The 13,794-nt window shown below is 43.6% G+C and overlaps 1 protein-coding gene across 1 annotated transcript in view; it reads right to left on the reverse strand.

The window, feature by feature from the left end:
- Nucleotides 1–3,055: 3,055 nt before the first annotated feature.
- The window catches only part of LOC117488285 (cadherin-12-like), an 80,148-nt gene continuing 69,409 nt past the window's right edge, over nt 3,056–13,794 (reverse strand). Inside the window, 1 exon segment of the mRNA XM_034137105.1 lies at nt 3,056–3,816. Within this exon segment, the coding sequence (XP_033992996.1) occupies nt 3,200–3,816 (617 nt within the window). The 3' untranslated portion in view covers nt 3,056–3,199.

The raw sequence follows: 13,794 nt of genomic DNA on the forward strand, positions 1-13,794 counted from the left end.
TCAAGAAGGAGGGCAGACTACGTGCCACTCTGTCAGAGGACAGACAGACGTGGTGCGAGGAAGGGAGACTAGAGCCTCTGTCCGGTACATTGGGCTCTATTCTATCCTAGCTATAGCCACTGGTGGACAAGGGGCTTGCTCATGCCACAGTCAAGGTGTATGCAGCAGCCATCTCGTCCTGTCATGCGGGATTTGGCGGCAGACCAGTCTTTAGCCAACCGTTTATGAAGCGTTTTTTGCAGGGGATCAGGAGACAGCGTCCAGTGGTGCATGTCTCCACCCCGCAATGGGAACTGCCATTGGTGCTCGAGGCTTTGGTTACAGAACCGTTTGAGCCTCTGGAGCTCTCCACCATGTAGGCGCTATCATTGAGAGAGAGAGAAGCAAAAAGAAACAGCTTTGCTGCTTGCTTTGACTTCTGCCAAGAGAGTATGCGAACTGACCGCTCTATCGGTGCACCCGAGTTGCCTTCTGGTTCGTGGTGACCGTAGCAGGGCGACACTCAGACCGAACCCCTCCTCTGTTCCCAAGAACCTAAGGAGTTCTTCCAGGTCGAGGGTTATACAGCTAGACGGCTTTAGTCGTCCACCTATGTACGGCGGCGTCTTGGTCTATGCCAGGCCTGTTCATAAGGTAAGTATCTCTTAGACATGTCTGGCTCCTTTTTCATCGTCGGTGCTTGCTGGGGCAACACAGGACTGGTGAAAGGAGGAGGGCTGTGGGTCAGTAAGCTGTATCTGACCCCCAGGGACAGAATGCACTTACGTTGTCCCATGCTCCTTAGGGACCTGGGAAACGTGTACGTTTTCCCCATGCTCCTTAGGGACCTGGGAAACGTAGTGTGCAGTGTATAGTCACTTGCGCTGGCACCTGCAGGGTGGAGCTATGGGCTTATTCAGACCAATTAGGCTCTACCCAGCCAAGTAAGCTGCGGCCCGACTTCTCCACTGTCACAACCGGATGATAGGAAGTTGGGGTGCGGTGGCTGTTAACCAAAGGCCGGTCAGGGGCAGTGTGGTGGGACAGGGCGTTTATCCATCGGGGCTCCACCCACTGTACCCATAGAGTCCAGTAGAGGGCGGAGCCTGTGTGAGATAGAACGGGGGGTTACGTATTGTAACCCTAGTTCTATAAGCACAGGCGGAGCCCTCTACCTAGGGGCCCTGTCTTTCCTATGCCGCTCGCTGAAGAGGGTGTAGGATTACACCTGAACTGTTTAAACAACATCCACAATATTCATCTGGCTGCTATTTATTTATATATAATTATTTATCTATTTACCTAATATATCATATTTCAATGACTTGCATATAGACTCTTATTGCACTATTTCACTATTTCACCTTTTTAAACTATTTTCTTCTTGTATTTACTATTTACTTGCATTCTATTTTTCTGTTTATCTGTGTTTTGTGTTGCACTGTTGGAGAAGCCTGTGACACACGATTTTCATCGACATAACTACACTGTAGCTATGTTCGTTTGACAAATAAAGAACCTTGAACCTTGAACCTTGTAGGATGACAGTCAGGAGGTGTAGCTGCCTTATATGCGTGCGCATTCAGGTAGGCTCGCCCTGATTGGCCAGCTACGTTTATACAACTTCAGTGTGTGAACGCTCGCGTATCATTGATGAGAGTAGTACCGATAAAGTCCAGTAGAGGGCTCCGCCTGTGCTTATAGAACTAGGGTTACAATACGTAACCCCTCGTTTCGTCTCCGTGTGGACGGTGCCTAAGATTCATTATAAATCTACTCGTGGCTCAGTATCAGGAACAATAGGCAACCAATGTGACTGAGCAGACTGATGATTCAGACTTTATCAAATAAGTCACCTCTTTTCAATTATATTCAATTTTTATTGTTTTGCCTATTTCAAAAATGTTGGCTAGACTTCGAAAGAAACTGCATAACAATACTGAAGTGCAAAACATAGAAAAGGAGTGCCAGAGATACGTATCAATGTGTTCAAAAACCCAATATCAAATGTGATCAAGGAAAATATGTCAAAATGAACCTGAAGAAACAAGAATTGACTTTCTCTGTGAGGCTTTACTAAATGCAAACGTCCACATTTTATTGTTCTCAAAGTGACAATGCTAACATGCTAATGTTTACCATGGTCTCTAAATATAAACAAAGTAACATTTGCTAACTAGCGCTAACGCAAAGTACAGCTAATGCTGAATGGGATTTAACTTGTATTGCACGTTTTTGGACATAAAACAAAGTATCGCTCATGTTCAAATGTTGCCCTTTCGCAGAACTGAGGAAAGGATCACCAATGTTCATATGATTCATCCTGACGGAGACATCAGTCTGGAAGTGAGTTAGCATATTAGCAATTCTGTTTCCCTCGTCTTGAAGTCAACGTTTTTTTGTATGTATTAGTGGTCAGATGACTTAAAAAGGTCTGATTAACACAAGCGTTTTGTTATATGATATACAAATGAGTCAGTAAATATCCCAATGGTGAATGTCCGAAGCTTCTATGAATCATAAAAATGGCGGAACCTTGCGAAACAAGTAACTACGAAACGTCATCACGCCAAATATTAGCCCCCTTTTGCTTAGCGGTGGTGTCATGTAGTCTTGCGACCTTGATGTAGTTTGTCAATAGCCTCATGACAGCTTTTTACTTTTGGCAATTGCATTGAAACTTCACAAAGTAGTGTTGATATGTGGAGATTATCCTGCTGAACAAACATGTGAAGTACCATAAGCAAATGTTTGCCACAGTGCTTATTTCCTGCCGAAATCCAACGGACAAATCCCATTGCTTTTTGTTCACTTTCTTCTCAGCCTACAAAAAGACATCAGCAATGCACCAATATATTACACTTAGAACCAAAATGACCTCATGGAGGTGTTGAGAAAATAGCTGAGACTATCACTAAAGACCAACATTGCATTTGATTTTCTGATTCAATCATTGTTGGGACATTTTATGAAAAGACATCATGATCCCAACGTCAGAAGGTATTTTATTAACATAAATTAACACATGTAAACAAATAGTACCTCAGGCACTATCACATTTACCTTTTCACCCACCTGTAGCTAAATTCTCGAGCCAGTCCACAACTTCACATAAACATATTCTATAAAGCCAGTGCCTGTCACAGTAAAAAACATGATTAGAAAAAGTAAGCTAATTCCCACCCGGCCTCCCAAATTGTCTTTGCCATGCAGCTCCCTCTCAGCTCTCCTCAGTCAGAGTAGACGGTTTCATGTCCATGATGCTAGCCAGGGCTTTAAACGGCTGTCCCCAGTCACCAAGGGAGCTAAATTCCCCCGAATCGTCAATAACCCAGGACTCCTCTATGGAGCTGAGCGAGCCAGCCACCGAGCCGCAACCCTCGTAGGCGTATGTCGCCAACGAATCATAGGGTGGGGCGGCGTAACCCTGCTCACTCTCCTCCAACCGTTGTGTGATGAACTCCCTGATCATTATAGCATCGCCTTCAGTCACTTTGCCGCGGGGAGGGGTTGGCGGCGCCTTGTTGTTCTTGGCAGCGATGACACTGGCTGTCTGACGGTGGATGTCAGGTGACCGTACGTTGTCGACGCGGCTGCTGAGATGCAGCAGGACGCCGTCTCCATAGCCGTTCTTCTCCTTCTTGGAGATGCTGCTGTGAGCGCTGGTGCGCTGGGAGTGTGTGTTGCGCAGAGTGCCCATATCGAATGCGTGAGTGTCAGCCTCGCCGCCACCTTCGTCGTCATAGTGAATAACATTATCGCGGATGTCCTCTTTTGATGTCATCAGAGTCTCTTTCTCTTTGCGGCGTCTCTGGCCCATGTATAATGCTGCAATGACTGCAAGACACAAAAAAATACACATCAGAGGTAGTTAACATTGTACATAGAGTTTAGTACAATACTCAAAAGATGATGTGAATAAGACTTTTTACCATACAAAGTGAAACATATACATTAAAGACTAGCACCAGTTATCCCCCATACTATACAGTCTGTCATATCCATGATAATAAAATAAATGCTTCTGCATATTCCCTCCAAAGGATGATTTATTTTTGAGGGTGGTAACTTAAATCCAGTTGGTCATGAGCAGTGAACGTCTTTTCAACCACAGTATGACTGCCACCAGAAAAACACAGTGTTGTGTGTTACTGTTTTAATCTGCTGGCGTCTTTGACTAAATGGTACAGCTGATCAATGTGGCCATGAGAGTCTGGTATGTAACTTGGCAGTGCTAGTTCTAATGGATGACCCAATACTGAACAATAGTTGCGGTGTCACATTCAAAAACATGACCAAGCATTTGTTATTGTACACCCTTTTAAGGCTCGGCCCATTTCACTAACAACTGTATTTATGTGATTTTTCTATGATATGTAAGTGTCAAAGACAAGGTGCAGCATTTTCTCTTTGACCATCTGTTGTAAAAAAAAGTTTCTGATACACTTAAAACAAATAAAGTATTCCCAGAATAGGGCAAGTCAATGATACAAATACAAACGTGAGTGGCTCCTGCAGCTTATAACCCCTACCAGTCCACACTACTTACGTGTGTGATGTGTGGGGACCTGAAGACCCTACGTTTTCCTAGCTTTTTTTGTCCTTTTTCATTCAGGTCACAGAGCTTCGCGGCAAATTTTAACACAATTTGTATTAAATTCAAAATGTTCTACATCTGACTCACAGTGGGTTCAGTGGGTTCAGTGAGTCCTACAACTATAGCTTGTTTACGCTTTGAAGGCCTCCTTCACGGTTAGTTTAGAGAGAAGGAATCTTAATATTTTCTTTAAGGCCCTGCACATAAAAAGGTTCACAATTGCAAAAGGAAAAAAAAATGTTTTAAGTGAACTAAATTCAAACAGTACTGCCTTTGTATGGGAACCAGTTCTGAATAAAAAGCTCTGATTTAAAAAGAACACTTAAATATCATTGAAATACATATTTTTATGCTAGCAGAAACATGGAAAAGCTGATGTGTGTATCCTGATAGCAGATCTAACATCATGACACTTCACTCCCAGGTTAGGTCTATACTAGTTTATTAATGTATGTCAGTATATGTATGAATATATCTTATATTGAGTATGCATATATCTTTGTCATATATTTCTGTCTTTATCAAGTAACTTCTCTGCAAACCTCACTCCAGCGAATACACATTTGGAATAATAGTTTGAACAAATTCGGGAATATGACATGGCTGCAGGAAGCAAATCAGAACAGTTCTAACACCATCGTTTAACTTCTGAGAAATAAGGGGACACACTGTCTCTAAGGAGTCAATAACAGGGAGTGATGTAAGTTATGTAATAACTGAATTTAAAGTTTTGGGAAATGTCTTATCCTGGTTTTCCATGCAAGTAAACAAGTCCATCTCTGAGGCGCTTGTCCCCAGTCCCTTTCTTTAAGGTCCCGTGTCATGCTTTTCTGGTTATTACCTGTCCCCTTGTGTGTTATGTAGCTTTTTATGCATGTAAACGGTCTGCAGAGTCACAAACCCTCAAAGTACACCCTGTAGCGAGTAAAACTCTAACACAGAAAAGACCTGTCTATGCTGCCCCAGAACGCCTCGTTGGGGATTTCTCTTTTTCCATTGTTTACTTCTTGGGTTTAGTGATGTATTTCGGGTATAGTGACGTAACGTCCGCGGAGCCGTTATGTTTGGACCAATCCGCGGACTTCCTCACACACACACTCGGCGGGACGTTGCGAGGCTCGCTGCTGCGAGGAGCGGGACACTGTGAGCTGGCTCACTGGTGTGGGGTCGGCGAGACAGCGAGACACCGCGGAACTCAGCCTGAGCACACACACAAACTCCCAGCCAGGCTGCGGGTGTGTGTGTGTTTCGGGCTAGGTTTCGCTGTGTCTCGCTGTCTCGCAGACGGCCACTGGGCTCACAGGGAGGGGGGGGGGGGCAGGAGCTCCAACAAGCCGTTTAGGACAGAGAGTGAATACACATACTATACAGAGATGCTGTATGAGAAACCAATGTGAGTTTGGAAAATTGCACAATATACATTTATTTTAGTATATCTCAACAATGGAATTATGATCAGTAGAAATGGCCATGACATGGGACCTTTAAGTTATCCAGAATTTATACGGTCAACTTATACATTTATTTGACCCCAGAAGACGCAACAGATCAAGGATAATTTTCTCTGCTCTCAGTTGGACTCCACATGTTAAGGATACAAACAGCCTAAGGTGAGTGGGAACAACTTTGAAGATGAGAGAAGGCCCCTCTGCTTTCTTAAGTCTCACAGTTCCTCTCGGGGGCAAAACATTGATTATACTTTCTTGCTAGACTTCTCTCTTAAGTTCTGCTGTTTTTCTTATCTTACCTGTTAATGCATTTTCTCGCATTTTGACAGGAATACACAACCCCTTAAGGGGATATATCGTATAATGGGGTTATTCTGAGGGGTTTTGGGAGAGACAATACTTCTTGAGCAAACACATGGATTTTAGCCTTTGCAGACCATTTACATGCACACAAACCTACAAAACACACTACAGTTTGTAGCCTTTATTTAACCAGGTGAAATCCCATTGAGATCAACGATCTCTTTTTCAAGGGAGAACTGCAGCACATTGGTTACACATGAAAAACTGAAAAACAACAGAAAACAAAAAGGACGTCATACAACATAATTACAGGGGTACAATTTACAAACCTATTCACAATGACAGGTACCAAGAGTATCAAATAGCATTTCATCCAGCCGAGCTTTAAAATGATGCAGGGGAACCAAAATGCTCAGTTTCAAAACAAATTGCAGAGTGTTTCAAGCTAGAGGAGCTGCGCACATAAAAGCTTTAGTACCTAAAACAGTCCTAGCACTTGGCACATGTAATAAAAACACATCCTGAGATCTTAGGCAATAGCTACTTGCGACTCTCTGTGAGATCAGAGAGCAGATATAAGTTGGTAGTTTACCCAACATGGCTTTATAGACAGGGGTGCACATAACTTTCTCAGTGAGGTACTCAGATGAGTACCTGGAGTCTGTGTTTGGTACTCCAACTTCTTCTCCACTCAAAGTTATTTGATGAAGCCCTCTGTATCGCGAACGTCAACAGGGGGGGGATGTGCTAGTGGAGTACTTCAGGAAAGTCGGGGGGGGGGGGGGCTAGTGGAGTACTTCGTGACCACAGAGTGTGAACGTTGTGATCAGCTGTTTTAGCGCAGTTCTCCAGTGAAGGGGGGGAGTCTCCCTCCGCAGCCGGTTGGCGTAGTTTTGGCACAATTCCGTTGTACAGACCGACTTTAACAGCAGCCCTGTCTGTGCACACGGAGACCGACTCTGTCGTCCGGTGATCTAACCGCCTTCTGGAAAAGCTTCACAAGTACGTCGGTACACAAATGCGCTTCCTGACACAAGTGACGGTACGCATTTCAGATTGTTGCCGCGCATGCGTACCTGTTATGTGCACCCCTGTTTATAGATGAATATGTACCAATGACTGAGCTTCCGAACAGTAAGTGAAGGCAGACCTGCCCTGGCATACAGGGTACAGTGATGAGTAAGTACTTTACAGTTAGTAACAAATCTCAGCGCACTGTGATAGGCGGCATCTAACTTGCTCAGGTAATGGGCAGGTGCATTCATATATATCAAATCACCATAGTCCAGCACAGGTAAAAAGGTCACAGTGACTAGCCTTTTCCTGGCCTCAAGTGAGAAACAGGACTTGTTTCTGAAAAAGAAACTTAGCTTCACTCTCAGCTTTTTAAGCAGGTTATTGACCTGAAGTTTAAAAGTGAGACAATCATCAAGCCAGATACCAAGGTATTTATAACAGGCAACCACTTCGAGTACTTTTCCTTGAGCAGTAACAATATCCAAAGCCGGTGTCTTTTTGGCTTTTGAAAATAGCATTACCTTGGTTTTATCAACATTTAAAAGAAGCTTAAGTTCAGAGAGCTGCGTCTGAATAATATAAAAAACAGCCTGTAATTTAACAACAGCCTCCTTAATGGAGGGACCTGCACAATACATCACGGTATCATCCGCATAAAAATGTAAAGTTGCTTCATCCATATTTTGACCTAAACTGTTGATATATATGGAGAATAATAGTGGACCTAAAACAGAACCTTGTGGTACACCATTTGAAATGTTTAACCACTCAGAAGTGAGCCCCTCAAAATGAACACATTGGGACCTTTCAGAGAGGTAGTTCACAAACCACCCCACTGCATGGCTGGATATGCCAATACTGGCCAGCCTCTGCTTCAAGATATGATGGTCGACGGTATTGAAAGCTTTGGAAAGATCAATAAACAGAGCTGTACAACTCTGCTTTTTGTCTAAGATACCCGCAATATCATTCATCACTTTCATTGTCGTAGTGATGGTGCTATGTTGCTTTCTGAAACCTGACTGATGTTTACATAGGATGTCATTTTTACATAAAAACACCTTTACCTGCTCACTCAATAGGCTTTCAAGAACCTTGGCCAGAACTGGCAATTTAGAGATGGGTCTATAATTATTTAATAAAGTGGCCTCAGTGAAGGGAAAAACCCCAAAAGGCATATATATCGGCCTCTTTAACGAAACATTGGAATACAGATAGAGCAAAAACACTTTGCCACTCTATTATGGCAGACATGAGGTACCAAGTTTTTACCAAATGTCTTTATTTTTCTGCAAGTGAAAGGTTTTTAACGGAGAACTTCGTATAAAAGTGTACAGGGGGTGGTACAATATATGAAGAGGCTCTCTGCTCTTTCCTCTTTTCTTTTCCTGCTTATTTCTCATTCATTTGTTCTCTCTTTCAGTTTGTTAACACAACAGTGTACACCTTGTCCCGTCTCCTGCTGTATCATCAGGAGCAGGAAGGGCAGCTGCTTTAACCAGACACTCTGTGGGTATAAAGGGCCCTGTGAGGCCGCTCTGCCTGACTGATGCTGCTGCTGCTTCCTGCCACACACTGCAGCCTGTTAGACAACACAAACTGTCACCCCTAGATTCCACCGGGTCCGTCTGCGTCGCGTTACGGCCGCGTTACAGCCGCATTACGGCCGCGTTACGGCTGCGTTACGGTCGCGTTACGGCCGCGTTACGGCTGCGCTGCGGCGTTCGCAAAGATCGCGGCCACTCTAGTCAATGGGTGCTATTCCACCAGACGCGCCGCATTATGGCTCAGAAGCGTCCCAGAAGCGTCTTGGCGCTGGGCTCCGCTCAAAATAGGATGCAAGTCTATTTTCAACGCGAGGCGTTGCAGAGGCGCCGGGCAGGAAGTGGACCGGTCAGAGCATCCAGTCAATCCCCAAAATAAACTAATTTTGCAGACCCTATCCCTCCGTAGTCTTTCAAGTAGGAGGAGAAATGCCAGCGTTCTCCTCCGGTTTACAGGCACTGTGTAAATTATATATATAGAATAATTATGATGATGAATGCATTTTTTTACCACTAAAATACAGCAACACATTTTTGATTCATGTCGTTTATAACTGGAATATTACAGTTATTATTAACTTTGTCTGTACAAAGTAGCCTGTCCAGGAAATATGCCCAAATCAACAAAAACTGCGAGCCGGCAGGCAAGACGCTCCGCTTCTGAAATGCTTCTGAAACGCGCCCGGTAGGGTATGACGCCGGAGGAGGCCGGATCAAAACCGCGGCGCAGCCGTGACTCGACGCAGACGGACCCGGTGGAATCGAGGGGTCAGACTGATCCACACACACTGCAGCCCTGTTAGACTGATCCACACACACACTGCTGTCCAGATACAGGTACTTTACTGCGTGTGAGTTGTTTTAAAGATCTCCTATCATGCTATTTTTAGACATCCCTCATATCCCTCTATTGCAGCCCTGTTAGAGAAGTGCTGATTCTGGGTCCTTAGCTTAAAAAAAGAGGAGGGGGAGCTTGTGCCTGCTCAGAATTCTACGGAGATACAGCTAAATGCTGCCATGATTAAACGCCATATCATGTTCCAAACCACATCAAGGATTATTTCTGAAACAGTATGGAGCTCAAATGCATTTTTTCTTGCGGGTTTACAACAACGTGAGTTCCATTTTTTATTTCCTGCTTTTTCACACATACTCTCTCCAGTACAGGTTAGCTCTGAGTGTTAGCGATGCTTGCTAATGTAAACACAGACCATATTACGTCCAAAACACGTAGCTCATTGTTTCTGATAGCGACGTTTCTGATAGGGCCGTGGGTCCACATTTCCGATATTACGTCATATCGGCAGCCAATCTGGATCAGCTCCGTTGTACCACCGTTTTTAGAGATTTGGATACGGAGGAAAAGAGAGAGGGTTTTATTCTTTGACACTTTGTGAGTTCCCTGACACACCGGGGACACATATTTATGTATAAAAGACATCAAAAAGTGCATTTTGCATGATAGGAGAGCTTTAATGCTGTTTCTCTATGACTATTGGAAGCTATGTGTCTGACTTATTTTTGTTTCCTGCAGGGCTCCATCTCAGCTGTGTCTCACGTAATCCCAACCTAAACTATTTGCGCTTTAAGTCAGTTTTTTGGCAATATGTGATAAATGCAAGAGGATACCCAATAAAAGGCACTGGATAATATTTGTGTGTATTCTGCAAACAGTGTAGTGGAGTGTGCTGTTGAGATATACTGTCTTCTGTAGCTTAGTGTTTGGATGCATTGAGTCCACAGCTCCAGGATTTAATTTATTTGGAGAGCCAACCAGCGGAGCTGAAAGCACGCTCTCTGGATGCGCTTGATGCCAGCTCGAGCCAAAATGTGTTGGCCCACATTTCCCACGATGCTGTGTATTGTGTTCAAATTAGGTCAATGTATGTTCCAAATTCCAAATGTACCTTTCTGTGTTCACCCTACTTCTCAAAATAATCTGAGGCTTGTGTAGAAACAGTATCACATAATCAGGGTATACAAAACATGTAACTGTATTCCCTTAAAGTTACATTTAAAAAACATGTCATCTTTTCTCTGTAAGCGATGCTGTTCTGTCGGCTAATACTTTAAGCGTGAATCTATACGCCTACTGCCTGAATCTGATTTATGGTTTTCACTTTCTTTGGTTCATTTGTTCTGTTTTTAATTCAGCAGGTGAACCTATATGTTCATAAAATAGTGTGTGTGAACTTAACTGTGTGTATTAAACTAAAACGGAGCGTTTTCTGTCAGCTCAGATTTTATTTCTGCTTTTTTAAACTGTAGTATGTGCTCATGTGTTTTAGTGTTGGTGTATAGGCTGCTGCCTGAATATGCTGAATGAAAGACAGCTTTTCGAATCAATAAAATCGTTTTTGATCCTAAATATCTTGGTTTCTTCTTTTCTATGGTCACATTGTTCTGTTGTCTTACATAATCTTTAGGAAAGCGTGTATTATGCCCCTTTCACACCGGTGCCTTTTCAGCTCCGGCTCGGAGCTGGAGCCTGAAAAGTACCGGTTTTTCCTGTTCACACCGCAGCGGCGCCGCCTCATAGCTCCGGAATGCGGTTCACTTCCAGCTCCAAAAAATTGTCGGTCTAGAGGCAAGAGCTTCGGAGCTAGAGGCGGCGTCGCTTACGTCTCTCTTACGCCGAGGCGTGCAGGAAACTAAACCCACCTCCCCTGAACATGGGTCGACTGAAGAGTCTCGTCATGCCTGCCTACAAACAGTAGCGCTGAGCAAAGTGACTAGAAGGCAACCACACACTTATAAAAAAAAAACACACTTTATAAAGTCAGGCAACACTAACCAGGCTTCGTGTGATTCTGTTTATTTGTACCTTACTTTGACCATCCGTTCGCTGTTATTGATCATTGTGGAGAGCAGGCAGACGTTTTGTTTGTTATTATAGCAGCTATCGGATGGAATCAATACATGGGCTGCACAGGTTGTCATGTCCGACTATCACAAGTAGAATCATAATGAAAAATACGCCGGTAAAATGTGCCTGTAGAAAACGGCTTAGCAAGTAGTCAGTTTAGCTTCGGTTGCTATGCTAACATCACCCATGTTATACCAGAGAAACTTTCATAACAGCGTCAATTCAGACTGACACACATTCACTTAAGGGGAACTGGGGATATGTATCAGCTGCTTGTGTGACAGTCAGACAGTGAATACTTTAGAGCCGTGTGAGCTAACCCGGAGCTAACGGGAGAATAAACTCCCGTGGAAGAGCAGCCAGCACTGCAGCGGTCGGTAAATGCCGCTGAAACACATTAATAAACAATGAACCACGGCACTCTGGAGAAAAGTATAAGGTTGGAGAAGTCGTTATTTAATTTAATCTGGCTTCGTATGATTAAAAGCAACACGATCATCGACCCGACGCAGTCCCCCCCCCCGTTGTTGTTGTTGTTGTTGTGAGCTCCGTTGGGGAGAAAATCAGCGATGTAAACGGTGACGTCATGACGCAGCAGCGGCAGCTCTGGGCGGTGTGAACAGAGCGGGAGCTGAAAAGGGAAACCGGAGCTGAACCAGAAAAGCTCTAGCTAGGAGCTAGAAAGGGAAATGCACTGGTGTGAAAGCCGCAAGAGACATCAAAGATTGCGTGATCCATATGATCTTTAATTTAACTTGAATGTCTTTACATTCAGCAGCAAGTTCCACCACACAGGTCCATCAAACCCCCCCCCCCCCCCTCTGCCTTCCATTATAGAAGCAGTCATCTGATCTGTGAGGCAGATCAGTGCACAGAGAAGGAAACACAACAACATCCCCTCAGGGTGTGCGCTAACGAAACCAAACAAGGTCATAGCACAGACTAGAAGCTGGGTTAATAGAAGCTTCCGTTATGTACTACAGTATATTGACATTTCAGCATGTTTAGCTCTTCGGGAGACTTAATAGAAAACCGTCTTGTGTATGCATCAGGGCTTTTCGGTGAACTGCTTGCTGCTTGAGGAAAGAAAAATGTACAGTATGGTACACCCGAGGATTGTAAAAAGGGATAAACACGGTTCCAGAATTAATAAGAGGCCCTGTAGTAGGTCAGAGGGGAATTCAAATGAGAAGACACAGTCTGTGTAATGGAAATCTATCAACTGTTCTCTTTATTATACTGTGGCCGACAGGTGCAAACGCGCTATAAAGGTTCGAAACATTTCCATTAGGACAAAGCCTCTGAAGCTTCAGAAACAATAGAAAATATAAAAACACCAAAACACATGTTTTTGGAAAAACATGTTCACCAACTTGAAGAAGCATGCGCAGCATTTACTCAAAGTGCTGCATAAACAAAATGCTCATTTTTTTTTTTTTAAAGTGATGCACACATCCTGGAAAGGAACCAGAGTGCTATTTGACGTGCGGGGCGAGGTAACCTAGCTAAAATAGTAATATCGAAACGAATAACGCGATCACATTGTTAAAAATAAGCAGGTAAATGTAACATTTTAGGTAAGTTTACAGTGACAGATGGCCAATTTTATAATCCCTAAACATCAACATCAATCCGGTCAGCTGTGCATCACTTTTTTAGTCTCCCCTGGTTTCTGTTGTGTTTTGAGCTTCCTTGAGCATTTTTTATTTGCAGCGTTTTGTTTATGCAGTGCTGCACATGTTTTGTCAAGTTTGTGAAGATGTTTCTTCTTTTTGCATGTGTTTTGGCAAATGTGTGTGTTTATATTCAACCCAGTCTCACGGCATTTCGTGTTATTAGTCACGAAATTTATTTAATCTATTGATTCGTGTTCACCAACACGATTTTCACATTTTTTTCGTGTCACACAGAACGATTTTAAATGCAATGTATTTCTATTGGTAGTATGTTTCGTGCCTGCACCACGTCTTTTTGTCCGGTCGGGTCTTGGAAGACCAGAAGCTGTGTGGTTCATAAAAACATGTTCTTACTCAATATCTT

Source organism: Trematomus bernacchii, unplaced genomic scaffold (assembly GCF_902827165.1).
Source record: "Trematomus bernacchii unplaced genomic scaffold, fTreBer1.1, whole genome shotgun sequence".
Lineage (NCBI taxonomy): Eukaryota > Metazoa > Chordata > Actinopteri > Perciformes > Nototheniidae > Trematomus > Trematomus bernacchii.